Source organism: Lagopus muta, chromosome 1, assembly GCF_023343835.1.
Source record: "Lagopus muta isolate bLagMut1 chromosome 1, bLagMut1 primary, whole genome shotgun sequence".
In the NCBI taxonomy this organism is placed as follows: domain Eukaryota; kingdom Metazoa; phylum Chordata; class Aves; order Galliformes; family Phasianidae; genus Lagopus; species Lagopus muta.
The window spans coordinates 2,785,206-2,810,563 of NC_064433.1; the positions used below are offsets into that span (position 1 = coordinate 2,785,206).

General features: G+C 45.4%; 1 protein-coding gene across 9 annotated transcripts in view; it reads left to right on the forward strand.

Annotated features, from left to right (window-relative positions):
• Positions 1–25,358, forward strand: part of PLXNA4 (plexin A4) — a 446,249-nt gene that overhangs the window by 323,313 nt on the left and 97,578 nt on the right. For 5 of the 9 annotated variants that reach the window (XM_048959145.1, XM_048956708.1, XM_048960813.1 and 2 more), the window contains exons 6-9: positions 10,596–10,719; positions 13,938–14,091; positions 16,474–16,573; positions 18,814–18,928. In XM_048959145.1, coding sequence (XP_048815102.1) covers positions 10,596–10,719; positions 13,938–14,091; positions 16,474–16,573; positions 18,814–18,928 — 493 coding nt within the window. Of the gene's footprint in view, positions 1–10,595; positions 10,720–13,402; positions 13,509–13,937; positions 14,092–16,473; positions 16,574–18,813; positions 18,929–19,092; positions 22,776–22,801; positions 24,826–25,358 lie in introns of those variants that run through there. The other 4 variants (XR_007380141.1, XM_048959983.1, XM_048961658.1 and 1 more) reach the window with 4 other exon arrangements.

Below are 25,358 nucleotides of genomic sequence, written 5' to 3' on the forward strand. Positions count from 1 at the left end.
TTGGATTTCATTGGAAACTGAACACAATGAAATTCATCTAGACCCGCCCAAGCTGAAAATGGCACTTTCACCTGGCCATAATCGAGGCTCACCTGAAGTCCAACCCAGAGTTGTTCAGCCCCAGCCACTGAGTGATGCTGCAGAGCTTTGGAGCACCTTATTTTGAGGTGTCTTTGAACATGACAGCAGCCACATGGCTGGGAGGGGAGGAACTGTGCTCTTCTGTAATGCTAAGCAGGACCAGCTGAGGGATCTATGTCCACATCACCTTCTGCAGATCCCCTCCCTCATTTCCACACTGCTCCACCAGTGCCAGCAAACAATTTCCAATTATTCCTAGGACAAAAGCTCCAAGTTTCTAGGGATTTGCATGTGAAATGCTCCTGTTCATCTCAGGCTTGAATGAGCCATCAAAATGCTCATCAGGAATCTCTCCTACAGGCACACACATGTGTACACACAAATCACTCAACTGTGGCTGCGCCCCACTGGTGTGGTCCTTGGGCCACCTCTGAACCAGTGACTTTTGTTCACAGGCTGGAGACTGTGGAGCACGTTGTGCTCTGTTGGCCAACCCAAGGACCCCCCAGGCAAGATTAGTGGGGATAAGATAATCTCTATCTTTGGAAATTTGGGGAGGGGAAGGAGAAACATTACTAAATCCCCCAAAGCAAGGGGGAGGGATGCTGGTTATTGAGTGCATGGCTTTGTAGGGTGGGAGGTGGAGGAGCAAATCCCTTGCATCCACGCCCCCTGGGGCACCCGGGGTGGGCTTATTCAATTGCTGTGATAGAGGGAGGAGCCCACCTGGGGACAGAGATAACGGGCGGGTGTTGGAATTGCTGTTCTGCAGCATAAGCCAGGCGAGTTATCAGGGCAGAAACTCGGCATCTATTACCATGCATTAGAATAGATTAGCAGGCAGAGCAATTAGCATCCTCACTCTATTTGGCCAAGTGACAGGCGGGTAGGAGGCATGTGGGGAAGAGTCAGCTTTGGCACGGAGGCCAAACTGCTGCCCAAGGACAGAGGAGACTTGGTCTTTTGCCCCAGGGCTGTCCCTGCTGGGCTATGAGCCAGACACCAAAAGGAGCAGGGATGAAAGTGAGCCTTGGTTGTTGTTCTGAAACTTTTTGTGGTTCGTAGTCCCTGGAACTCCGTCCAGGGAAGATGCAGAGCCCTGAAGGGCAGATTTCAGCTTCCTGATTGCAGTTGCCTTTTCAAATCTTCTTATGCAGGTCTCTTTCTGAGAGTCCATAACCCTCTCGGGCCTCAAACATATGATTAAAAACACAATGACAGCCACAGCACTGCTTTGGCTTTTCCAGGCTGCCCCAAATCCTTTCTTTCCTCTTCACTCATATTCATCTTTGATGCCCAAAAAGCATATTGGAGAAGATAGCCTGTTGGTGATTAGGGCCACAGAATGCAACAAAGGTCCAATTCCTTCCTCAGTCTTCTAAATCACGTAAATCCCTCTGTGGCTCATTTCTACATCTAAGAAATTAGAGCAGTAGCCCTACTCCTACTCTGTTGTACTTTCCAGGGATGTACCAGACCATGTCCAGGCTGTGCTGAGCTCAGCAGGACCCTGGATGCAGATGAATTTACTGGGAAAGCTTCCTTTCTTCTCACTGCCAGGACAGGTTTCCTAGGAATGATTCTTTCCATGATTTCAGCTCTATTTTATCCTTCTTTTCCTGCAGCATTTCCTGCCTTTTTGTCCCAAATGGCATATCCAGAGGAATTGATAAAATTTAACTCTTTTATGCTGGGGAGAGCTGAATTTCAGCTATCCTCCAGAGGGGATGGAGGGCAACCCAGAGGCCAGAAAGAATACACAGGGGGGGGATGACTGTTCACTACTTCACCACGTAAAGTTTAAGGTCAGTTATGTCTGTGTTTCGACATTTATGGCATTCCTATTCTTAGGACCCCGAGGGAACCTGGAAATGTCAAAACATTGCTAAAACTGACCTTAAACTTTACATGTTAGTGGGACTGAATCTCCTTCCTTTCCTCAACTCCAGCCAGAAAATTGCTTTGGCTCCAGCAGAGAGAAAGGCAAATTTCAGCTTCTCCCTCCTTCCCCAGCCTTGCTTCCCTCTTGTGATAAAGTGATCCCAAGAAATGCTAAGCCAACTCTACATGTTAGTCAGACTTCCACTGAAGTGTGTATTACCTCCAAAGGTCTCTTTAATTGTTCTGTTCCTGTCTCGTCCTTCTTTCCAGTGAGGAAAACAAAAACCTTTCCCCTAATAGAAATGAAGCTGTCATATTGCATCCTATCCTGGGAGACTGATAAGCTTGATTCTGACCACCGTATAGCCTGAATAAGCCGAGCCACTTCAGCTTCACATTTCTCTGTGTCCTGCAGCCTCCTATTCCCAGTGCTGGCTGCAAATGCCACAGGGAGACTTTGCACTTGGCTTCCACTGAGCTCCCTCTGCTGACCACCTTGTAAAAGGCATCATAGACCTGATGGTCTTTGAGAAGACATCCCCTCCAGCCTCTCAGCAAAGAATTTGGGCAGGAGGTCCTGGACACTGGCAGGACATCAAAGTTAGCAGCCTATGCTCATCCAAGCAATCATAGAATCATAGAATAATTTAATATCCTGAGTTAGAAAGGACCCGCAGGAATCACTGAGTCCAGCTCCTGGCTCCACACAGCACCACTCAAAACTCAAACCCTATATCTGAGGACATCTCTGGATGCCCTTTAACAGCTTAATGTCCTGCTTATGTTATGGCATCCAAATGTGCACCCAGTGCTCAAAGTGAGGCCACACCAGTGCAGAGCAGACTGGAGCTACTCCTTCCCTCACCTAGCAGTGTTGAGCCTGCTGCATGCCTGGGTACATGACCTTCTGCCACAAGCTGCCTGCTTTGATGCAGAGAGAGGAAAATAAGAGGTGATGTGGTGATGCTAAAAGTCTCCTTGCTGCCCCCCAGGCTCTGCAGAGTGTTCAACACTTGTCAGACCAAAAATATTGGCATTGTACAAGACCGCAGGTTTTGAGAAACAGAGATCTTTTCTGTTATCTCATTTTGGAGGAGGTTCCTCTTCTCCTATGGAGCAAAGAGAGCTGTTACTGGGCCATACCTGCTCCCCTTGCAAGATTTCAGGTTCCCAGTTTCTTGGTCTATGCTGGACTGGGTCTGTGGGAGTTTCCATGCTTCAACTCTTTTCAACAACTTACAGGTGCATTCTGCATTGCTTTGGAATTTGACTGGGCTGAGAAATCTCAGATTTCTCTTTCAAGAAGAAATGATGGAAGAAGTGAGAGATCATTTCTCTTGCTTTGTCTTTCTCTGAGACATCTGGGTCCATCTGGGCTTCTCAGAAATGGAGGGAGGTCTTCAAATTGAGACCTAAGTAAGATCTCCCTGAATGTTTCCCTTTATCTCCTCTGTCCTCCATGGCATTTTTCCTTTAATTATTAAAGAATTGTAGAATCATTTGACATGGAATCACAGAATCATCTGAAACGGACCCTTAAAGGCCATCTAGTCCAACTCCTCTGCAATGAACAGGTGCTCAGAGTCCCATTCAGTCTGACCTTGAATGTTTCCAGAGACAGGGAATCCACCACCTCTCAGGGCAATGTGTTTCACTACCTCACCACTCTCACTGTAAAAACATTTCCCTTGTATCTATTTTAAATCTCCCATATTTTTTCAGTGCACCTGGTAAGGAGACCACTTGTGATAGTAGAGAGGTCGCAGTGCTTATGCTTATGGCCGCAGGGGTCTTCACATTGGTCCAGCACACCTGTGTCCTCATCAAGAGTGTGGGATGTGCATGATGGTTCCTTTGTCCTCACCTTTCTGCCCAGGACCGTATTCTTTTTCCTCATATCTTAGTTTATGTTGGGTTGAGCATGTGGAGATTAAGAGGCATATGACAATCCCAGTTATGAGATTCCAAGCAGACACACAACCTGAGAAGAAGAGAAGGCAGGACAAAACAATGACAGGAGGACATGAAGACACATGTGGAAAGTGTAGATAAATGCTTTCAAGATGAAAATGAAGGGGATGGAGGAGTTGCACATTCAACATCATGACAAAAAACAAAGACTGAGATGGGGAGTTGCTGAAGGGAAGCAAATGTGGATGCCAGCATGGAGCCTGTGCCCCAGCAAACCGTCCCATGCTGCCTCTATGGCTGGTCCTAGCTGATGTGAGTGGGATCTGCATTGGTGTCTGGATGTCACCTACCACTGTTGAATTCACCAGCACTAGGGAGGGGAAGGTGTAAGGAAAAGGTGTGTGTGATTATTCTGTCCAGGGGTGAGTGAATTTGTCCCCTGAAGGAAATGTCACTGTTTGAAATCAGAAAAGAGAGCTGAAATGTCAAAACCTTTTGCAAAACAGTGATGCCCACAAATTACCTGTTTGGAGATGGTAGCAAGGTGTCATTTAGGTCAGCTGAGCAAATACAAGCCACTGAGCTCTTAATGCTGCTATCCCACCCTTGGCATCAATACGGATGCTTTGTGTTCCTCTTTTTCCCTGCGAGTCCACCTCCCTGGCCACATTATGAGTCTTGCAATGCAGCAGCAACCTAAAGACAGCCACTGCCCATCAAATGGCAGGCTTCCACAGAGAGAAATAATTTGTTTGAGTTTCACTGCTGGGAATTCTTGTGGTTGTTGTTTGTTTGGTTTTTTAATAATATCGTGTTTCTCCTTTTTTCTGGATAAAGTGATCTATAGTGTGCTAACTGCAGTCTGTAAAAAAAAAAAAAGCAAAATATCTCTGAGTAGCAATTTCTGATCAGATCCAATCATAACTCATTTGTCTAGAGTTGTTTTTAATTGGCAAAATTGCAGATTGTCCTTTTCTGCTGTCAGAAATGTGACGTTGTTTTTTTGTCTCATATTCAAAAAGTTGAGTGTTCCAGTCTGTTTCTAAAAACTTTAAAATAAAGGAAAAATAAAGGAAAACAGAAAGTTAAGATTGTGTCCTCTATTAGCAGCTAGGTTTAATGAGAAAGGCTCCATCAGGAATATAGGCTGATTTTCTGACTGCACTATTTCCTCCTCCCAACCACAAAAAAAAGAAAAAGGAGAGAGCAAAAAAAAAAATCCCACCTTATGGAAGCTTCCTCCTTGGCTTTCTCCTCCCAGGACTATCTATCTCTGTCTATTTTGTCTGCTCAGGGTGTCAATTAGTTTGGTCTCCAGCAGATCTGACTGATGCTGTGAATTAGCAGAACAACTCCCCACCTCGCCTCAAGGATCTGTGGCCCCAGGACACAGCACAGCACCAGCACCGAGCAGCTGAGCATCCCATAAGCCCAAATGAGAAGGGAAACTCGCTGCATGATCTTATAAGGGCTTTATAGGTTGCAGAAAATAATTACCACCAGAGAGGCTAGTGATAAGGGCCATCCTGCCTTTTAAATGCATTTAGTTTCTCATAATAGGTGATACAGAAGGCTGGCTTGCTGGCAGTATGGATATGAAGGATTAGCCCACAACTCAGAGGAATGGGAAGAAGTTTGTCCCCATTGAAAACCTGAAAGGAGGTCTGGAGACTTTGGTCTGTAGAGGCATTGGTGCAGTGTGTCTCCCTTGTGGTGCAAGAAATAGGAGGTTGGCAGAGCTACACAGTGGATCTGGATCAGCATCTAAACATCCTGTTTGGAAGGGGAGATTGCATCAACACCATTCCTCTAGTTTCCCTCTGCTTACCCAAAGCAAAGGTCAGCATTTCAGGCATTTCAGTCAGTGGTAGGATGGAGAGATGGACAAGAAGCAGAAGAAACAGAGAAGAGCTATCTCCCCCTGTCTCACCACATTGCTCTCATGAGGGTTGGCCTCAGCCAGCACTTCTTGGCACTACTCTCTCCATGTACCTTTATCTCTGCAGTCAGCATCGTTTCCTCAGTTTTCTCCCCTGTTCTTAGATCCTACACAGTCAGAAGAGCTCTTCTTACTGTTTCTGTCAGCTCTGAACCAAGCTCCATCCCCAGCAGATGTTGATCTCATCCACTTCTTCACGATGAGCTGAGGTACCCGTAAGGTGTGAATGGCAAAGACACAATCCTAAGGTGGGAGAGAGATGTATGAGAGAAACTCTTGAGGGTAACCTGATAGGGTGGAGATGATAGTCTGTAGGACTGTACAGGGACAGTTCAGCAAGTATAAGAGCTCCACTACGTTGGGCATGGAGGAAACAAAGACATAGCCCAGAAGAGGCCAGGATGAAAAACAAAGGTTATGGGTTTTTGGTTTTGCATTCTTTGTGTGCTGTGTGATCTTTCGTTGTTTGTCTTGTTGTGTTTGGTTTTTTCCCTACATCTGATCAGTTAAGATGTGTCTTCACTGAGAGGCAGAGGCAGGTGAAAGCATGCACATGACTTGCATGCCTTCTGCTAGGCTGGCAACCCTTCAGCAGCATGATCTGTTTTCCATGCTGTGTACCGGGTAAACAAAGAGCTTGCAAATGGATGAGTACCTCTCTTGACTCTTCTTCTGTCTGATGTATCCAGGTGCCTGGAACTTAAAGGATAGGATTACTTCTTCTAATTCTGGACACTTAGGGCGAAACCTGAATCTACCCATCAAGGTGGAAGAGCCACTGACATCTCATTGCAGAGGTAGAATAACACCTCTGCCAATGCAGCAAGTATTAGCAGAATATGGCCCTGGAATGTTGTTTTAAATTCCAGATGATCAAGCTGGGGTTTAATTGCCATCCCTAACTGAAGTCTCCATGGCATCCTCAAGAAACCTGGGATTTCCTTGGCTGTTGGACGTGTATGCATCTGTACTTCCCTTTCCTGTCTCTGAATTTGAATGTTTCAACCTCACAGAGGTGTTGTGAAGATTAATTAGCTCCAGGCACAGCCCTCTGAGATCCTCGGATGAGAGATGCTATAGGTGTGCAAAGTATTAATTTAACATTATTAAAATAATTGGTTAGAGGGTAGTGAACAGAGGGTTGGTGTTAGCAGTATTTACTCTTTATGGGAGGTGAGGAGGAAATAATACTCCTCATGGTTCAGTGGTAGAACCAGTTTCTTAGTGTTTGCACTAATGGTTTAGGCAGCAGCAGGACACTTGCAATTGTTAAAGATGCAGCTGATATGAAATAGCAGGTGTTATTAAGATATACAGAGAAGTGTCACGTCTATACCGTAATCTTATGCAAATAAGCTCAGGAATGGAATATGCTCTTTTAGGTGTCTTAAGTGTAATGTGATGCTACTGGGTGGGAGTTATACACCAGCTAATTATAGCATGAATAGCGCTGAATTAGGTTGTATGGCAGTGGAAAGTGATCTCAGCGTATTGACAGAGCCAGCACGTTGGAGTTACTGATATTTTATTAAAGAGAAGCAATTATTGGCAGTACAAGATATTTTTCGACAGGAGCAGCAATAGAGAGGGCAACAGATGCAGCAGTTGAGAGCACAGATCTTTTTTGGGCTCCAGTGGCCCCTTTGGGCAGCTGCCTTAGTGGTCAGGTGCTTTGCTGCATTTGCTTTGGTTTCTCATCTGACACCATTTGGGGATTTAAGAGATCAATGTCAGAAGACAATCATTTCCTCTTCACATGCTGAAACAATTTTCCCTGCTGTTTTGCCTGACTCCTGAGGGAGAGTGTAATGTTAACAAAGAAGGGAACAGACTCTGTAGCAGGGTCTGATAGGACAAGGGGAAATGGTTTCAAACTAAAAGAGAGGAGATTTAGAATGGACATTAGGAAAAAAGATGTTTATGATAAGGGTGGTGAGGCACTGGAATGGGTTGCCCAGATATGTGGTGGATGCTCTGTCTCTCGACACACTCAAGGTCAGGATGGACAGGGCTCTGAGCACCTGATCAAGCTGTAGTGTCCCTGTTCATAGCAGGGAGTTGGACTAGGTGACCTTTAAAGGTCCTTTCCAACTCAAATGATTCTATGATTTATGGCAGTGCAGAAGACAGGAGAGAAAGGTTGCTTTATGCCTTTTCCTGCCCCAGGTACTCCAACTTAGGATTGATGAGGTGGTTCAGGAAAGAGGAGATGGGTGTAACCATGTGCAAAAGACTCTGGAGAAGAGCCTCAATCACTCCTCCCTGCATGCTCTGAGCTGCAGAACCCACTGGCAGGTGGCATTATGCCTTTAGTCTTGATTTAGGCAGCAGCTGGGGTCAGTTACCTGCAATCAATTATGCTGCTGGCTCAAGAAGAGGATCTGCGATACTTACTTGAAGGTTTGAACCTCATCAGTTACTCAAAGCCAGGCTTGGTTTGGCTCTGTGTGGCAGAGCTCCCTTGTTACTACATTTGGGTGTGAGGCAGAGCCAGGTGGGTTTTTTTTTGTTTGTTTGTTTTTTTCTTTTATCTTTTGTTTTAAATTGAGACATTTCACTGGAAAAGTCAGACAGTTAAAGTCAAATGTTATGAAGTGGCAGAACTGAGGTCACCCATGGAAAAAAGAAATAATAACGTGTGATCCTGTAATTAAAGTCTGGCTTGCAGAGTGTCAGTGCGGGGAGCAGATTTAAGAATGCAGAAGCTACTCTCAATCTGCCAGAACCTAATTCCTGAGGGCCTGACACTGCAACCTTATCTTCATGCTAAAACCAGGCTTAGTTTGAGGCAGTTTTCCATCATTTCATTATTTGGATTGTAATACACCTTTCAACAGATGTCAAGGCTGTAAGATGCATCAGTCTGAGTGAGGCTTTGGTCTGAAGAGTTTCATCTCTTTGATGTCTATGAGCAATAAACAGCAGGATAAGGTTTTGATTGGTCTTATAAGGTCTTTGAAAGACATCATTTAGTGGGCATGATGGTGATGGTCGGACTTGACGATCTTAGTAGTCTTTTCCAACCTTAATGATTCTATGATTATTGTATTGAAGCTCTATGGTGGGGCTGGGAAGACAAACCAAGCTCCTTGGAGCTTGACCTAGACCAGTGTGTTGTCCTCCTGTTTAAAGATGCTGGATGCATTTGTGACTTCTTGTGCTGCTGCACTTGAACTGCTCCGTTACTGTTAGAAAATCCAGATGTTTCTGTCACGCTGCAGTTGGGAGAGAATAAATGGGAGGGAGTTGGGCTTCTTGGAGAACTTAGGCTCTTGTGCTTTGACACCGAACCCCAAACGAGTTTCCATCTGAGCTATTCTCAGGAGATTTCCTACGCCCCACAGAGCTTTAATGGGATTGCTGTGCCTATTTGTTTTACAGAAGTGCTTACCAAATTCTCAGGTCAGCATTTTGCTGTGGCTTTCATTCGGTGATAGGGGACTTACAGCAGTTAATCTCCTATCCATCCAGCCCTCTGGAGACTGCGCATTTAAAACTCCTGATCCAGCATGCGGCAGCACTAAAGGACACTTAATGGAATGAATGCTCACAGGGAGCTGCAGTGCTGCTCTTGCTCTCTTATATCTGCAAAGCAAACCAAGAGCCTGCTGAGAACGGCAGAGATCTCTCTTTATGGTGCCTGCCACTGGCAACACACAACTTTACCATAAAGATGGAGCAATATGAATTCTAAATTGAGACGTTCATTTTATCTAGTGTCATTTGCTAGAGAGAAGCTAAGCCCTAAAGTTTAAGGCCAGACTCCAAGCTTTGTAACATTCAGAGTCTGCCATATGCTGGATTTGTTTCACATGTGTTGCCTTAGATTCCTGCCTGCAAATCCCTGTGCATAGAGGTGCAACCTCTGCTCTTGGAAGAAAGCACGGTGAGGGGTGATCATGGAGCTAATCCTCCACCAAATCCTCTGAGCTTGCAACTAAAACTCCAAAGTCTGGGAGTGGGTGAATAATTTAACATCTGCACTTAGTCTTTATAGCTGATTTTAATGGGGGGTAATAGCACTGCAAATAACAAAATCTATTGCAGACACCCTGTGCAAGTCCATAACATTAGCTTAATGGCAAAAGGTAATTGGCATGCAGTTGGAGCTGTCCTTTTGTATTAACCCTGTGGATTTTTAGGCAGATATCCTCCTTGAAGCAGTGGCCTTAGCAGCACATGTTGAGTGCAGTACAGATGTATTTTACTCCAAGTGAATGCAAACATGGATTGAGGTGGGATACACCACTGCCAGTTCACATTGCTGCCTTGTGTCTACTCCTGGCAGAAAAGATCAGAGATGGTGACTGTGCTTTCAGCACTCGTGGCAAAGAATGAACAATTTTAGGGACTTCTGCTGAAGTGCCATCCACCCATCTCATTGCCATTCACTGGGAACTTTTTCAGATTCGACCATGGGAACTTCTCATTAGGTGTTTTCAAACCAGATGCCAAAGAAACCTGTATTTGCTAGGGACCACTTTAGTTCCTTGGCAATGGGTTGGAGAGCTGCTCCTTCTCAGCAAAGTGATACTAGCAGCTCAAAAGTATCACAAATTTGCAGTATCCTTAGAAGGATCAAATAACACAGACTATGTACAGCCAGTCTATAAGGACATTCATCCCTCCATAAGATGTACCACATCTTGAAGGCTTTCCAACCATCGCAGTCCCAAAGGGAAAAGTGTTGACTTTCTATCTGAAATGATTGCTTCTCCCACGTCCTCCCTGTCCCAGCCTGACTTCATGTTAACCCTGTCCATCTCTTTTCCTGTTTGCTCAGGTGCACAAGGAAGGAGCGGTGTGAGCGCTCCAGCGAGCCTCGGAGATTCGCCTCGGAGATGAAGCAGTGTGTCCGGCTGACTGTGCACCCCAACAACATCTCTGTCTCCCAGTACAATGTATTGGTAAGGAATGTTGTCCCTGTCTCCTTCAGGTTTAATCTGCTCATATGGTCTGATAGACCCAGATATGTGCAACCTGGATTCTGCAGGATTGGGAAGGGCTGGCAGCATGATGCAAAGGTGCTCCACAGTCCATTAAGTTCCCCGATGTCTTGCTTGGCACAGTGAAATATTCACCATGGGAGGGCATATTCAGTCCCTGGTTATCCTGGCTGGAAGTGTGGAAAGAGACTTCCCTTTTTGCTGTGAGGAGCTGAGGGCAGATGTGATGGGACTACATGTCCTGCAAGTGCTCTGAGCACACAGTGAGGTTGTCTACTTCCTTGGGAGAGGGATTTGTGAATGCCTGGGAATGGAGTTTAAGCAAGGGACATTGTCACAGTTAGAACTGACCTTCTAGAAAGAGGACAAGTGAGGACTATCATGAATTACTTCAATAAACTTGAAGTCTGCCAAGTCATTTGAGCAAGCATAATTAGCGCATATGACTTTCCTCAGCACAAAGTTGAGCCTTGATGCCCTAGAGCTACTGAAGACAGCAGCCAATGTAAGCCACGCAGTGAGTGCTGGCCCTGATCTTTATCTGGATGTAAAGCAAGAAGTCTCTGTGGAAGTTCTAACTAGCTTATTGTTTCTCTCCCTACTCATAACAGCAGAATCTTACATGGTGAATTTCCAGTATTCCCCAAAAATGAGAAGAGATCCATTTTATCCAAGTTATTAGGGCTCTGTCCTTTTGATCATACTAGTTTGGGCTGGAATTGAAGTGATAATTGAAGACCAAGAGCTCTGTATCTGGCTAAGCTGTTGACTAGTCCCACGCTCTGAAAGGTCTACATGGTGTTGCTGAAGGCATAGCTGCCAGATATCTTCTAGGTGATAGTTTTTGGAGTACTAGGGTTTCTTCAGTGATAATGAAATCAGCCTTTCAAAGCCTGCATGTCCATTCATTACTGCTTTGTTTCAGCCTCTTAACTTTGCTATGACTTTACTTTCCGAGGCTTCAAACAAAATTGATCTGAGACATCTTAAGTCCTTTGTTCTTCTGGGAGTTCAAGGTTCCTTTTTCTTATTCTCTCAGTAGTTTTTGAATTCTTTTATGTTGGGATAAATCCTGGGGGACTAGCTGGCTCAGAATGATTGAAACTGATAACAGAATAAAAGACTTTTGTCTCTGGATTACTCTGGCAGGGCAATCCAAACCCGAGCTTCTGACCTTAGTTGCAATTGTCTAACTGTTGTCCATTTATCTGGGCAACATTGCCATGGGAATCTCATCCCAGACCTGTTTAGACTGGTGTCCCAGCTCATTCACCATCACCACAGATAATCTCTCAGCAAACCCAGAGAGGAGCACTGTTAGATGAATTGGTGGTGTCCTTACTGAGTCTCATCTGGGCAAAGGGATGATATTGAGTTCTTGCCCGCAGAGGCAGAGAAGGCATGTGTGGCCAACCAATCTTCTATCTTTTACTTGTTAACAGAGACTTGCAAAGTTTTATCTGAGTGTTTCAGTAACTTGGGGATCAGTGAGAAGAGAGATTTGTTGGAGTGAAGTCTGTGTTCTTCCCTCACTGCAGAAGCTCCAGAAAAGGCCTGAAGGATGTAGGACTTGTTTGTTCCAGGTGAACCTTGGCTCATGAGGTTTATGGCCAAGCACTGCTGCTCTGTCCTTTGCCATATCTTCCCCATGACCCATCTTTATTCCGCGTCTTCTGTGCACAAACAACAATATTAATTAGGCAGAAGTTTCCTCTTCTCCATCTCTAACAGTATATAGATGAGGAGATAGAATGGATTTAGATCGAGTGATAAATCTATCAAACACCCATACATTCTTCCTAATCACCACCAAAGACATGATTTCCTTTCCCACTGCCGTTCCCATCACTACAAAACAAACAGTTTTCACAAAGGCTTTATGTTATGCAGAGCAAAGGCCCATCTTTGGCCTTTCTATCTTATGGGCCATAAGGTCTAGCATTAAGGGATAGCCCCAAACCTTCTCTTAGTGAGGAAAACACAATGTGAAGAAGCAGTAAGCAAAAGCAATGATATCATCCTCTCCTGCTGTATCACCTGGACATCACCAACTTATCTTCTGTTCTTTGTACTGGTAGCAAAAACACTTTAGTATGCATTTGTGTCTCCTTTCAGTGGCTGTCACCACAGATGGGGCCTCAGCTTGTTCACAGCTGAAGCAAGTGTGGAGAGTACTTGCATTTGTGCCTGCCTCAAGTGTCTGGCTTTAGTGGTTGGCCACAATAGCTCTAAATCTATAGTAGCTCATTAGCAGGTGATAAAAGTACCCTGATATGCTTCTCTGCCTTTGGACATGGCATGTCTGTGATCCAAGGGCGGGCTGGGCAAGACATTCCATGATGGACAGCAGAGGAACCTTAGCTGACCTAATGGCAGCATGAGGGTCCTGCTCTAGAGGAGAAAAACAGCCACATGCTTCTTTTCTTTCTTGACCGTGGGTAATGACATAGCAAAGCCGGTGGGTGCACATGATTAATTAACGTGGGCAATTCCTCCTTCACAGCTTTGTTTATGCATAGCTCCCAAACGCAGTATGCCCCTAAGGCCATCTTTGGTGGGATGGGCAGGAGAAATTTGTTGTGCCTCTAGGGAAAGAGGTTTATTGTGGTGAACTGAAGCCTGTAACTAGACTCTCCTTACGCAGGAACTTGGTGACAGAGCGCTCCCCCATCTGCTGATGCTAGGAGAGCAGGCCGTAGAGAGTTAGACTGGAGCATTACAGTTTCTCTGTAGTCTGCAGAGTGCCTCTTGTGAGTAGTAGTCACCTTCCTCAGAAACCGCGTGCCTTGGGGCCACCAAAGCCCTGGTCTTCACAGCCGGCTCCAAAGACTCCCTGTTTAACCTTACACTTGCATGACAGATAGAGAGCACTCCCTCCCCTCCACTGACCCAGCAGCACTGGGATGCAGTGCAGTTGTCCCTGCATAGCCACGTACCACTTGTGTTGGCATCAGCATCTCATCCCCTTCCCCCTCCACACACACATCCCTCTCCTGAATCGCTGCTTTCTGTTGAAGGAGGATGCTCTCTCTAGCAAGAGGCTCTTTGTCCAACCTCTCCAGTGTAATTCTCTCCTGCTGACCCAGCTCTGTTATTCAGCTCAGTATTTCTTTTTCTCTCTCTCTCTTTTTTTTTTTCTTCCCCTATCTCTTCTTCCCTCCCTCCATCTTCACTTGCAGCTGGTCTTGGAGACCTACAATGTCCCTGAGCTGTCAGCAGGAGTCAACTGCACCTTTGAGGACCTGTCAGAGATGGATGGTTTGGTAGTGGGAAGTCAGATCCAGTGCATCTCACCAGCTGCCAAAGAGGTACCACAGATCATCACAGAGAATGGTGAGTACCACACAGCTCCCAGATCTTCCACCCTTCCTCATCCCTTATCTTTATGTCTTTCATCTTGCTTGTTCTCCAAGATTTTGGCATATGGGAGCCTGAGAACAGGTTATGCAAAGCATAGGGGTGAGGGTTATGCTGCCAGTGATTACTACAGCTGTAGCATGAGTGAGCTGAATGCGTGAGTTTATGTGTGAGTGTTGAGCTACACTATCAGTACCTGCTTTTAGGTGCCTATATGCATGGTAGTACATGTCTTCAGACTGCCACCGAGTGGTAGTAGCCTATACCTAACAAAGACGAGAGTCAGATGAAGGATCTCCACTTGCTTATTGCCCAGGCTGGTGTGGTGCATCCCAAGTAATAAGATTGGAAATGCTCTCAGCACATCACAACACAGCAGCAAGAAAATCCTGCAGACCTGAACATCCTTTCCACAATTTTATCCTATTCATCTTACCTTTAGATCTGCGTGTTCAGTTGTTCTCTCTGTCACTGGCCATTTTTTGCTCCTGTGCTCATGCTCATTTTGTTGCTGGCTCCACCCCTGAATGATTCAGTGTAGAAATACCTTGTCTCTCAGGATGGGCCCCTTATCCCCAGCTTCATGCCCTTTTTGGCTTCCTTTTTCTAATGCTTTTCTTGATACTTTCAAGAGCACCTGTGGCTCTTGCAGAGGTTTGCTATAAAAACCTCAACTCTATTGATCACCTCATGAAGTGCAGAGAGGATGTAGCCATTATACTCCTTGGCTTCTTGTGAAATATTACTGGAGAGCCTCCAGGGATCCCTACAGGCCACAGAAATGAAGTTACACAAGCTGTCACCATCACCTCCCCCTGCTCTCCCCAAGCTGCACACAGCTGCGTGTGCTCTCCACTGTGGTCCCAAAAGAAGCCCCCAAAGGGCTGTTCTCATTTTCAGGTCCCACTGAATTATCAACTATGTTTGCTTACCAAGATAGCTGCCAGGAACTATTTCCTTGATACAGACATCTGTCTCAGGCCAGGCTACAATCGACAAGCAAGCAAAAATAGCAATGGAAACTCAAGGCAGAACAAGAGAGAGAGAGATTTATGTGAAGTGTGGTTTCCAGAGATGCTGAGCACCTGCAGCTTGTATCAACTTCAGCAGCTGGTGCTCTGCACCTCTGCAGAGACCAAGTCTTCCATGCATAGGGCCAGAAACTGGATTTGAACCAAGGGATGTGTGGCTCTGTAGAACATCTGATCCCCGAAGCCATCCAATCCTCACATCCTGTTTTAAAATATATGCAAGACACTGGCAAAGTTGTTAAATATGAAGTGGTTAACAGAGCTGTCAAAGCCGACGGCAGCAGATGGGCAGCAGAGTTGAGCACTGGCAGCAAAACGTGCTCAGTGAAGTGTGTGGTTTTGTGTGTGTATGTGGTATGTATGTGTGTATGCCTGTAGGTGGATGAGCTGAGATGAATTGTCAAGTTTACTTTGGCCTGTTTGATTAATGAATCTTTCAGGTTGAGAAGGAAAATAATAGAGGTGAAAGGGCTAGCCAAGCCAAAGTCTTGAATTAAACATGGGTCCCTTCCCCACTAAATTATTGCAATTACTGTATCCAGTCATTTCCCACACGTGCTGAGTTTTGAATGGGGCCTTTAGCATTGTGAGAAGAGGTAGCACTTGACTGTTTGGCTTGGAAGCAGTGGGAAAGGGGAGTTAGTATCCAGAAGTTGAGCCTCAAACTTTGCTGCTGATGGGTCTGCTGTGGAAATGGATTGACACTTCCAGAAGCATACAGAGGCTTATGGATGTCTCTCCCACATTAAACTGGGTTGTTTGTAGCCAAAGACTGGGATGCATGGACACTGGGGTGAATGACGTGGAATCCCTGCCCTGTCCTGGGTATTGGGCTATATTCAGAGATGATAAATAATGATGGTGAGAAGAAGATATGCCCAATCTCCCACAGGCCCCTTCCTTTGGTGGACTTAAATGAACCTACAGGAATGAAGAACCTTATGGACAGTGCTCTATTTGAATGAGCTTCTTATTCCAGGCATCTCCATCTACTCTTTTGCACTTAGCTTTCCTACTTGCTGACTTCATTTACCACAGTTTTGAAATCAGAGATTTATTATGTAGACCTGTTGATATCATCCAGCACAGACCTTGCTTGCAGTTTTCCAGTGGTGAAGACCTAATGTATCACTGCAATACCATTGTGGAGGCAGATGTACTTTTTGGAGGTCTGAGCTGTAGACAGATTTTATTGCCATTCCTTCACCCTCTGAAGATAAACTAGTTCGTTTACTCAGGACCAGCTTCTTGTTCAGACTGATGGCATGGCCAACCAACTGTGCTAAAACAGTCACAAACTGATGTATATGTTCGTTTTTTTTCCTAGGAGACCATCACATAGTCCAACTCCAGCTCAAGTCCAAGGAAACGGGTATGACCTTTGCCAGCACCAGCTTCGTCTTCTACAACTGCAGTGTCCACAATTCGTACGTCAAGTTCCTTTGATACCTGTTTTTTTCCCAACCCTGGATCTGCCACAGAACCCAGGGAGGCGTGTGTCCCTCAGGAGTTTGGTCAGGTGTGGAGGAGAGCAGCAGTCAGAATGATATCAATAATGATCAGCACAATGCTGACTCTCCTGGGAAAACCAGAGGTGGCGTAGTGAACGTTTGTTCCACTATGATCCTCCTATGGAGGAGAGCATTGCCTTGAGTGATGGTACATCATCACATGTCCCTCAGGGAAAGGAGGATCAGTGGGAGTTTGCATTGAAGCAAGTCAAAAGCAATCTGTCACTTCAGCAAAGGGCCCTTTTTCCTTCCTAGAAGCAGTTGTTTGTGGATGGTTGGATTCTGCCCAAATATCCGCACCTCCAGCCCTTCTCAGCCCATATCAGTCCTGCCAGCAGGGTCCTGCCCCAGACGTTAGCATGGGTTTGAGCTCCCAAATCTGGAAAGATGGGAGTTGTGGATTCTGTGTGATGTGAACACAGTGGGGACTGCCCAGCTGATTTCTTCAAACCCATCTTCTCTATCTTGCAATTTCCTTTCCTGCCCTGTGCCACATTATCATGGGATTTAGCTGGTACACAGCAGCTGCCCCACCAGAGTAAGACTGCCAAAGCAGGATGATGTTCTTCCAGCACATTGATCCACCCCTGAGCAAGACTGAGGGCTCTGTCACCACCACTGAGCCATCAGAAGTGCCAAAAGCAGATAATTACTGTGGCTCAGCAATTCACAAGCAAAGGCAAATCCTATTTCCTTGTTCCTGCTGCTTTGACAAACAGTGTCAGGAAGCAAGTGTTGGGGGGGAGAGGAGGAGAGATGGTGGTGTTAAATATTTATGGCATGTTTTGGTTCCTTACTTGACAAACTATAATACACTATCCATTTTTAATTTGATGTATCAGAGCAAGCACTTGTTACCAATTTGAAGAACAGCTTGCTGTACCAGAGCTGAGAGTGGATTGAAGTTGAACGAGATTTCACAGAAAGACAGGGCTGAGGGTGTGTGTCTGCCTGCTGCGCTTAGCCAAGCTATCCTGGAGGCATTTTTTTCCACTCCTGCCCATTAAAAACCCAGTGGCACATACAGACCAGGAAAATTTCCTTCCAAATCCCCTTCAGGTATTTCAGAGACTGCAGCAGCATGAAGATCTCTGACAGTGAGCAACCAGGAGTTGTTACCATCTAGTGCTTGTTTTGTGTAAACAATTTGTTATGGCTCAGTGTGGTTCCTGGTGGACAGACATCATATCAAATAAATAAAAAAATGTGATGTAGGTATAAGTCAGTGCTGTAAAATAGTCTTGAAAAAGTGTTTGCAGCTCATGCTCTATGAGGACTATGGGTGTAGGAGAGCAAATGGTTGCAAAATGGTGGGACTGGCTCTTTCTTATACTCTGAATAGGTGACTTCATAAATACGCTTTCTGCTACCCAAAAAACTGCTGGGTCTTCCTGTCTCTGCTGAGACAAGGAAGAACACAGCCAAAATATGTGCAGGATCCCCATCACTCTGGACTCAAATCATAATAAGAAGCCTGTGGGACAGTATATCCTACTTGATCCTGAGCTTGATGCATACCACTTTCTGGTTGTCCTCTGCACAACATTTGAGGGAGGCAGGATAAGCCAGATGAGAGTGCTGGTGCACCATGACTGCCCTCCATGGGCACCGCTATTCTTTCAGCTTGGGCACCTTCTCATGAAGTGTTCACAGCTCTCAGAGCATTGCTGCAGTTTTGCACAGAAGCAGTGAGGCCGTAACAGTTTCTCATCTTATCGTGAACATCCTCTGATTTTTAATTTTTTTGTTACACGCAGAATCTTGTTATGGGCAAAAGGGGAGCACAACTTGTGTATGAAGCCAAGGACCTGTTGTAAATCACATTTGTTTCATTTTGAAGTAGTAACAGGGTAACCAAAATACAACAAAAATATGATTAGTCTAGTTAGAATGAAATTAAAGCAGTCTAAATTTTCTAAATAGTATAAGACACATCAGTCACTGCAAAACCCAGCTCAGGCCATAGCAGGCAAAGTGCCATCTGGAGACCTGATGATATCAGGCCAGTTCAAAGCCTATGGTTTTCCACTAGTATTGTAAAAGCAATGTTTGACAGACTATTTTTATCTCTGAAAAGCACTCTCAACCTACTGGTCTGTCCTGTTTGTAGCAGAGGCCAGGCTGTCCAAGTGACTGCTTTTTCCTTCCATCTCCAGGTGTCTGTCATGTGTGGAGAGCCCTTACCGGTGCCACTGGTGCAAGTACCGCCACGTCTGCACTCACGATCCCAGCACCTGCTCCTTCCAGGAGGGACGAGTCAAGCTGCCTGAGGTAGGCAGGGGCACATGCTGTGTGTGGGGACTTCTCAGAGATCATGAGATGATGTAGCCTTTTTGTGTTGCTCAGACCAACAAACCATGAAGCCTTCTCCAGCTCCAATCCTACCCTCTCCCTGTTTGGCTTGCCCTCCACAAAACCCTCACTTTTCCCTCCAGATCTCCTCTTCCTCATACTGAAACCCATTTGAAAGATGGTGCTCATCCCCAGAGTGTTGGCACATCATGCAGAGAAGCTCTGCCCAGTGACACAGCTGTCTGTCAACAGCGAAGTGCTGATACCTGCAAGCTCTGCTGAGAGCCGTCATATACTGGGTCATAGTCCTTGTCAAAATATAGCCAATGTCCGTTTGCTGTTGGGACTAGCAGGGCTTGGTGGTGGCTTCCATCCAAAAATAAGGCACAACTATAGGGAGTGTTCCACCTCAGGAAGCCATTGCATCTACCAGCAGTGGATGACAAGTCCCTGACTGGAAGCAAGAGGAAATACTGGTCATGCATTTTCACCTAGAGAGAAGAAGAGGATGGTGCCTCTAAGCAAATCTCCAAGCTACTGAAATCTGGAGAGTATTTAGGGCTATGAAAACAATGGCAGTGTATTTCAGCAGTGCTTCGAGGATGTTGGTGGCTTTGTGTGTTTAGTGTCTAATGGCCAGTACACCAAACTGCTTCCAACAGAGGCCAGGGAATGCTTCATTGCCAGTCTCTGAGCTAGAGCTGAACTGGACCTTGGGGCTTAATACAGAGCTGGCTGCTGCACTGCAAATGCTGTCTGGCTGTATTGTAACTAATGAGCACTTGCAGACAAGTGGAGCTCAGGAGAATACAAATAGGAAGCCACTTAATTACTTCCTGGTCAGGAATGGTCTGAAAGCATCCTGGCCTGTCTGGTAAATGACCCGAGATGGCTCGTTGTGTGCCTGGCCCAAGGGACCAGTACCCATTAATAGATCTGATATCTGCTGAACCACTGGGCACAGAGGCGGCTGCTGAAATCTCCATCGACGTGCGCTGCATTTGGAGGCTGAAATCCACACTTCTCCCTGCACTGCTTGCTGGGTCTTGTGTTCTTAAAATATTCCGTTGCCTATCCCCCAGCCTGTGCCCCAGGCAACCCAGTTTCTTGCACCAAAGGACATGCTTGTAATGGTTTCACACTCCTATGGCATCCACTGTCCCCTCCCACTACTCCCTTAACATATGTGCTGGTTGAGATGTCCTGGAGCAGACATCCTGAACTGCACAGGCGTTGGGACAAGTCATAAATATTCACGAGCAGGGAGGTTGCCAGCTCTTTGTCTAGCAGGATTCAGCATTTGCTGTTAACCTGCTGGAAAACTCACTTAGAGCTTAGAGGGTGGATATTTGATACCCTCTGCTTGGTGTGAAGCGGTGCAGAAGGCAGTCCAGGGTTCAGCACTATTCCAACTAAAAGGAATCTATTACCTTGCATACCTCTCTCTGGTGATCAGCGATAGAACCCACAGGAATGGCATGAAACTGTGACCAGGGAAGCTCAGTTTGGATATGAGGAAAATGTTCTTTAATTAGAGGGCTGTTGGGTATTGGAAGAGTCTCCCCGAGGAAGTGGTCATATCACTGCTGGAGTTCAAGAAGAATTTGGACAATGCTTTCAGCCAGGTGGTCTGATATTTGGGTGTCCTGTGTGGAGCCAGGAGTTGGACTTGATGATCCTTATGAATCTTTTCCAACTCAGAATATTCTATAATTTTGTAAAGCCTTTGGCAGAATCTGGTCAGTTTTGGCAGATGCAGTTCTCTGTATCTTCCACATCAGGAACTGGAGGTACCTCACTTTCGTGAGCAGATGGTATTTGCTGGGGCACCGTCTCATCATTTATCTCCTCTGGCAAACCTCTGGCAGGCTTTATGCACTAAGCACAAGACTCATCTTCCCAATTCCCATCTCTTCTCTTCCTCCAGCCACTGCACGTAAAAGACCTACAAGTGTCAGTGCATCTCCACCTGCCTCAGCTTTGTTGGTATTTCTGACTTTTGTTTCCATCAGAAAGATCGTGTGAAACTCTTCATCATCCCAGTTCCATAGGGAGAGAATCATCTGGTTCTTACTCTATTCCCACTAAGATCTTGTTCTGAAGAACTGGGGAGGAGGCAGTTGACTTGCAGCCTTCTCTAGACCTCCACTTTTGAGCACACTTTTTCCATCACTGTATGACCTCTCATTGGGTTTCTTAAAGGTGCCAACTTCAGACAAAGAGACAGTTCAAATCTGAGAGGATTTGTCTGCTGATTCTGTCTTGTATCCCCTTTAATAGATGTTTTTCTACTGAGCTTCAAATACTCACATTCCGATCTTGCAAAGCATCAAGTAAGTGTTCAAACCCTTAAAAGACAACTATTGATCTACAAGGACTGACAGCATCATGACATACAGGTACATTACAGTGGTCATTGCTAATGATGGTTTCAGCCCCTTCAGCTTCTGGATGCAGCAAATCCACATCTGGGCACAAACCTCTTTCTCATGGGAGACATTTGGTTGTCAGCTGCTCAGTTCAGAGCTATTTTTACTATCTGCTGCACAGATTAAACACTTCCCAGCACTGGAAAGAGTGGATAGTATCTGCAAAAATAACGACCTTGCAAAATTGAAGCTATCAGTGACAGCTTTCTGCTTGGCAATGTGAGAAATGTCTTGTACCTTTAGAGTCGTTCTCATTGCTGTCTGAGGCTCTCAAAGACAGTAGAACAGGGGAAGGACAGCATCACCAATACATCTTGACAAATGCATATTTGCCTTCTCTGCATGGCCAGACAGGTTTTGTCAAATTACACTTCAAACTTTATCAATTTACACTTTTGACAAATTACAAAATAAATGCTGTGCATACATCCCACACTTCTCTTAAGAAGCCATCTTCTCACTGACTCATCTCCACTGTTTTTCAGTTTCGCCTTTAGTTCTTTTCTCTTCTGCCCTATACTGAGCTTATTCATTGAGTTCCCTGAACAGCAGAAACCATTGGGTACCTTGAAGCCAAGCCTGGTTCTCCCTTGCCCTTTCAGACCTCCACCCACTTCTTGATGATGTAACGTGACTTGGCAGGTTAACAGGGCTGAGGTGCACTTCCAGCCCTCCCAAAGCTGTCTTCAGTAGAGCTCCCAACAACTGTGAGTGGGTCTGTTTTTAATGGCTTTTCATCTCCATCTGCAAAGCTCCTTTTCTCTGCAAGTACTTTGACTCCCTAAGGATGCAAAAAGGGTGTGTTCAGCACCATCTGGATATGAGTGCCTCTTAAACCTGGAAGTCTTGAGGACATGCTGATAGGAAACTACTACAAGCGTGGGATGGTTGGACCATCCCATTTGCAGTCCTTCCCTGAGACTACAGAGCAGATTAGCATGGCTGGCTTCCAGGATCATATGGTCTGCTTGTCCCATGAATCTCTCTGCCAAGCAAATAAATATTAGTGCTACTTTGTCACATGAATCAGGGCCAGAAATTCTCTCCCTCTGTAATCATCGTTATTGGCATGCCAAGCCTACTCCCCTCTCTGACACTATGATTTTTACTTTCCCTTTGCTGACACACCTACCTCTGGGTGATTGCTTTCTCTCTTTGCCTGTACAGCATCTCACTCTTGAGTAGGTTGAGGCTTCCCACTCTCCAGATGGTCTGATTGGGCTGGTACCCATCGCCCTGAGACCAGCAAGAAGCACAATGAAGGGAGCCTCATGCCCTTCTGCACTTCTGACTCCACCATTTCCTTAGCATACCTCACCAGCTTGTGGATTTCCATGGGTTCAGCCTTACTGTCTTTCAAGTCTTCTTCATGTGCACAGAAAAAAAATTCTTAATTATTATTTTTTTTTTCTTTTTCTTGAAGTATGAGTTCTCAACTAGTGCAGAACACAGGATGAATTTGAGATTGACCCTGGTGGAGAGCAGAAGGATGTTGGCCATTATCCATGCTGATCAGAAAGGAAAATGCTGTTTATCTTCATATAGTTAGTGACCTGCTGTCTAAAGGAGCTTTTGAACCATACTGAGGACATTTGTGATCAGCCAGTCCTGGGCTAGGACAAGGCAGCTGCAAAACCAAACCTTTCTATCACCCTGCAAAACCAAACCAAAGGTGACAAATAGGATAAAGAGGCACATCCCACACTGTCTGAAAGAAGCCAGGATTTCATACCTGTCGTTTGTTCAGTACTTGGTGAATCAGCTCTGCCCATAATGGAGCTGAATCAACTGCTTTTGGTGCCTTGGGAAAACCTGTGTTTGCTCCTGGTTAAGAACTCCAGCATGGTCGTAAAGCAAGAGTATTTATGATTATGGTGCTGAACTCAATCAAATGGGGTTGATGATGTCTCTGGATGATTTGTGGCAGAAATACTACACCTTGACGTATAATTTCCCTTTACAGCAGGTTTTTGAAAGCCAAGTGCACTCACTTGAAATATACTGTGTGAGTTCTTGTTTTATAAAAGGGAGCTGATATTATTGCTATTGGAGGCAGGAAGGGAGTGAAGGATGAAAAAAAGATGTTTTAATACTTATGTGAATTTTTTTATTTCTTTGTTGTTGGTTTTGTTTTGTTTTTTTCTTTTTCCTAAACAAAGCAGGTAGTAAAGATGGAGAGAATCACAGTCTACAGAAGGGATCAGGCTGTGTCTATATTTGTTTCTTGCACATTCTGTTTCCCCTTTTGACATTTGTTGTTGACCACTGCAAAAGTCATGCTGCAGATCAAGCATTGCTTTGTGAAGCATTGCATTGCAGCCTAACGACCAATGAAATCAACCTTTCCTTATTGACACAATCACAAAGTAAGAGCTCATTCATTCTCTCTGTAAATGGAAAAGGCAGCCAACAAGTATTGGAGGTAAACTGAGGCACAGAGTATTGTACAAATTGATATGAAGTGTGATAGGAATTAATCACGCCTGATGTCTGTTACACCTGGTCCAAGTGGCATAGTTCTCATGTCAGCATTTCCCAAACATCTGCACAAGTCTGGGCTGGGGGTAAAACAGAACAGCCTACTTGAGTTGGTGGGATAAAAGATTAAGTCTTCTTTTGTGCCATCTTCTGAAAGATGAACACTATCTTGTTCTAGGCCTTGCAAGGATTTTAGCTTTGTGTAGGGGAAAGAGAGGGAAAAAAAGGCAAAAGCGAAAACCAAGCCTCGATAACAAATCTGTTATCCGCTGGGTTTAAAAGATACATAATCATTTAATTACCTTGAAGGAGGTTTTCATCTTTCTCTGCTCAACCGATTTGCGTGTGCCTGTGTTTTTCTTCCTCCCCCAAACAAGCTTTTTATTAAAAGGATTTTCATCTGCTGCCTGAAAAGAGAAGAAAAGATCTCGCACCAAAGTGTTTTATGTAGAGTTGTACGTGCTAATGACAGTAAAGCCCACATAAAAGAAGCAACTGCTTCAAATATTAATTTGTCAAAAGCAGTAGAAAGCTGTGTGAGCTGCATGCTGGCGAGCAGCTGCTGGAGAGCAGAGTGCTGCTTTGCCTGGTGCTCGCTCTGCCTCTTGCTGAATGAAGAGCTGTGCTGGCAGCCTCTGCAAAGAAATGCGCTGGTTTGTTGCTGCTTGTTCCTCTTGGGGGAAAAGAGCGAGACAGGAGGGAAAAAAGAAGGCAAGGAGAGATAGTGACAGATTGATCTGAGCTGGCAGACACCTATATTTCCCTATTATGGAGTTTTAGGGAACTCAGCAGCATCCTACCCATCATGCTGGTGCATCCCAGCCTGGCTCAGGGAAAAGCTTTAGACAGTCACCTTGTCACAGAACAGGCAGGTCTTGAGGGACCCCAAATTATAGAATGGCTTCGGTTAGAAAGGACCTTATAAGATCATCTAGTTCCAAACCCCCTGCCATAGGCTGGTTGCCACCCACCAGAGCAAGCTGCCCAGAGCCCCCATCCTTCTTGGCCTCTAAATGACACCAGGGATGAGGCATCCACAGCTTCTCTGGGCATATGCCGTCCTCTGGGAGGAGCAAAAGGAAAGTGCCCAGCTCTTCCTAAAATGCATCCCTGCATAAATGCCTGAGTGGCTGCATAGAGGTGGGGTTTAACACCCCACGGGCCACCTGATAAATGTGGTGAACTCTCTGCTCCCTTGTATGGACAAACCTTCTGGCAATGCATCTTCAGTTGTTGCTGTGGCAACTGCTCTGTTTCCCTCCTACTTCTGTTTCCAGCCTCTGTTAACTCGGCTAGAGAGGTGGCTGCTGGTGGCATCAGTTTGGGGAGGAGAGGAAGCCCACCCCTGCTCAAATTAATGTCTCAGGGGCACTAGTGACAGCTGCAGGGAGGTCAATACCAGAGCACCAAATAGTTCCCCGCTTGTTGATTATCCACTCACTTATTCTAGCACCTGTCTATCATTAAGGGGAGGTGTAGTTTCTATGGAAACTGCAGAAACC